The sequence below is a fragment of the Ipomoea nil genome, unplaced genomic scaffold (genome assembly GCF_001879475.1).
Source record: "Ipomoea nil cultivar Tokyo-kokei standard unplaced genomic scaffold, Asagao_1.1 scaffold1694, whole genome shotgun sequence".
NCBI classification, from domain to species: domain Eukaryota; kingdom Viridiplantae; phylum Streptophyta; class Magnoliopsida; order Solanales; family Convolvulaceae; genus Ipomoea; species Ipomoea nil.
Window position 1 is genome coordinate 439,163 of NW_017618122.1, and position 3,054 is coordinate 442,216.

At 47.6% G+C, this 3,054-nt stretch overlaps 1 protein-coding gene across 1 annotated transcript; it reads left to right on the forward strand.

The window, feature by feature from the left end:
- The first annotated feature begins 255 nt into the window (after positions 1-255).
- On the forward strand, positions 256-1,137 carry LOC109191562. The gene has a single exon (XM_019342188.1). The coding sequence runs from the start codon at positions 256-258 to the stop codon at positions 1,135-1,137; it is 882 nt and encodes a 293-aa protein (XP_019197733.1).
- Positions 1,138-3,054: the final 1,917 nt, after the last annotated feature.

Here is a 3,054-nt window from a genome sequence, read left to right on the forward strand (position 1 = left end):
ATCATTCTATCGATCTTTATTGTAATCGTTTCAACTTATGATTAATAAATTAGCTCTTTATTTTCGTGTCCTTTTTTATTTTTGAAATAAAATAAAATAGAGGATAGAAGGGAAAACGCTCCGCATCTTTCGTGCATGCAGTTCGATCGCGATCTCTGACGGTGATCGTCTCCGATCGTGCTTTCTGAACGTCGCCCTCTCTCCTAGTTGTGCCTAGGGGAGTTTCTCCCTAGTGAATCTAGGGTTCGTGTATAAATGGCGTTGTTTTATGTGCATCAACAAGGTGAGCGATCTTTTTGTGACGTTTATGCTATGCGATTTGAGATATCTCTCATGATTTGTTTATGGCTTGTGTGTTTCGATTCTGGCACCATGGCAGCACGGTCGCCCCCGGCTCTTAGTCTTATCGAGGATAAGTGGGCTGATCTGTCTCTGGCTGATGAAGAATGCGGTGGTTTAACAGCGCCGGATGCCCAGGTTGTCGACGAGGGTACATCACAATGGGAATTGGTGGGACGTTTCCTCACTAATCGAGCGATTAAATTTGAACATATGCAGCTGGTGATGGCGTCGGTTTGGAGGCCAGTCATGGGTATGCATCTCGACCTCCTAGATAAGAATCTGTTTCTATTCCATTTCCCTCACCCTAAGGATATGCAACGTGTCCTCGACGACGGTCCATGGTCATACGAGAATAACCTGTTGGTCTGTGCGCAGATCAAGCCGGGGATGAGGCCGGACGAGGTGGATCTTAATAACATCCCCTTTTGGGTCCAAGTCCATGGACTGCCAGCGGTTTATGCATCGCAGGATTTCATCACCAAGATTGGTGACCATGTGGGCGCTTTCATGTCGATTGATCCGAATAACTTTGGGGGTTCATGGAGAAGCTACTACAGGATCCGCATAATGTTGGACGTGAATCTTTCGCTAAAAAGGAGGATGAAATTGCTCCGTAGGGATGTCACATCCCAATGGATCACGTTCAGGTATGAGAGGCTTAATATTTTTTGTTTCTGTTGCGGGATTCTGGGGCATACAGAGAAGTTCTGTAAAAAAGTCTACGAGGAGGGGATAGAATCGGAGGCTTTTCCGTTTGGGGCTTGGATGAAGGTAGGGCCTAGGCGACAGGTTTAACCGGTCGGAGCGAGATGGTTCTTACCTTCAAAATCTAAGGCGGTGGTCGTTGCAGCTGGGGATGTGTCACCGTCAGTGGCTTTGGTAGTAGTGGAGGAGGGTTGTGGGTTACACGGTGATTTGAAGAGACGCAGGGAGGGTGATGAGGTATCGGGAGATGACTCGGGAGGGATGTGGTGATGGAGGAACACACAAAAACCTTTGCTAAGGTAGGATTGGGGACTCAGTCCTGCCCGCCACAATGAGCATTTTGAGTTGGAACTGCCGGGGTTTGGGTAGCACCCAGAAAGTTCGTGAGCTAATAGGCATGATAGCTCATGTGCGACCCGGTCTTGTTTTCTTGATGGAAACGTTGTCAGTTACGAGTAAGATTGAGAGTTTGAGGGTGCGTTTGGGCTTCGAGGGGATGTTAAACGTTGATCGTGGAGGCAGAGGTGGGGGTTTGGCCTTGTTGTGGCAGGATTCTGACATGGCGAACCTTTTGAGTCTTTCCAATAATCACATTGACATGGAGGTTAGTATACCAGATAAACCTCTGTGGCTACTTACGTGTTTTTATGGGAATCATGATCAATCGAAGAGGCACGAAACTTGGGATTTACTGAGGCAACTGCTGGATCGTTCTAATCTCCCTTGGGTTGTTCTCGGGGATTTCAACGATATCTCTTGCCAGTCCGAGAAGCGTGGTACACATCTGTAGTCGGAAGCCCTTATAGATGGTTTTAATTCAACTCCAAGCGATTGTTCTTTGGTAGATTTGGGGATGATGGGTTCCCGCTTCACATGGGAACGAGGACGGGGAACTGGAAGTTGGGTGGAGGAGAGACTTGACAGAGCGGTTGCATCTATGGATTGGATGGATAGGCATGAGGGAGCAGAAGTCCACAATCTCTTAACGTTTCTTCGTCGGACCATAGCGCCATTTTTCGTCGGACTTAACGTTTTCGAGTCGGCATGGCTTTTGGAGGAGGGGTGCGGTAAGGTGGTGGATACGGCTTGGAGACAGTCTTCTGGTTTAGATTTCCAGCAGCGCCTTACTCTTTGTGCGCAACAGCTAGGACGGTGGGGAGGGGAGTACAAACAGAAGTTTGGCCGGCGCATTACGCTGGATCAACTACGGGACAATAGGGAGGAAGTCGCTATTCAACATTATATGGAGGCCGAAGAAGAGCTGAATTCGCTCCTCGATCAAGAAGAGCTATTTTTGAAGCAGCGATCCAAACAGCTGTGGCTTAAACATGGGGATTCGAATACTAAATATTTTCACAAGGTGGCCTCTTTCAGAAAATGGCGCAATACTTTGGCAAGACTAAAAGATTCACAGGGAGTTTGGCAGGAAGGAGCGAACTTGAATACCGAGGTCCTCAGGTACTATAATTTTATTTTTCAGTCTGAGTATAACGCGACAAATATACTTGACCGGGTTCATCCAAGGATCACCGAGGATATGAACGCGAACTTGCGGCAGCCTTTTACGGTGGCCGATGTTAAGGCTGCACTTTTTTCCATGGCCCCAGAGAAAGCCCCGGGACCAAATGGAATGACGCCTGCTTTTTTCCAGCATTTCTGGCCAGTGCTGGGCCATGATCTTTCCATGTTTGTCCTGAATTGTATCTCAACGGGCTCCTTCCCTGTGGGGCTTAATGAGTCAAACATCGTTTTGATTCCAAAAAAGAAGATGCCGGAAAAGGTCACTGATTTACGACCAATTGCACTTTGCAATGTGGCCTATAAAGTCATTGTGAAAGTATTGACAAACAGGCTGAAAGGAGTGTTGGACACGGTGGTTTCACAATCACAAAGTGCATTTGTTCCCAATAGGTTGCTCACAGATAATATCATTGTTGCCGGGGAAGTGGGCCATTTTCTGCGGAGGAAGACGAATGGAGCAATGGGGTGGTGATGCGGCCCAACATA

Coding starts and splice junctions, on each gene's coding strand:
- LOC109191562 (XM_019342188.1), top strand. CDS start 256: ATGGCGTTGTTTTATGTGCATCAACAAGGTGAGCGATCTTTTTGTGAC.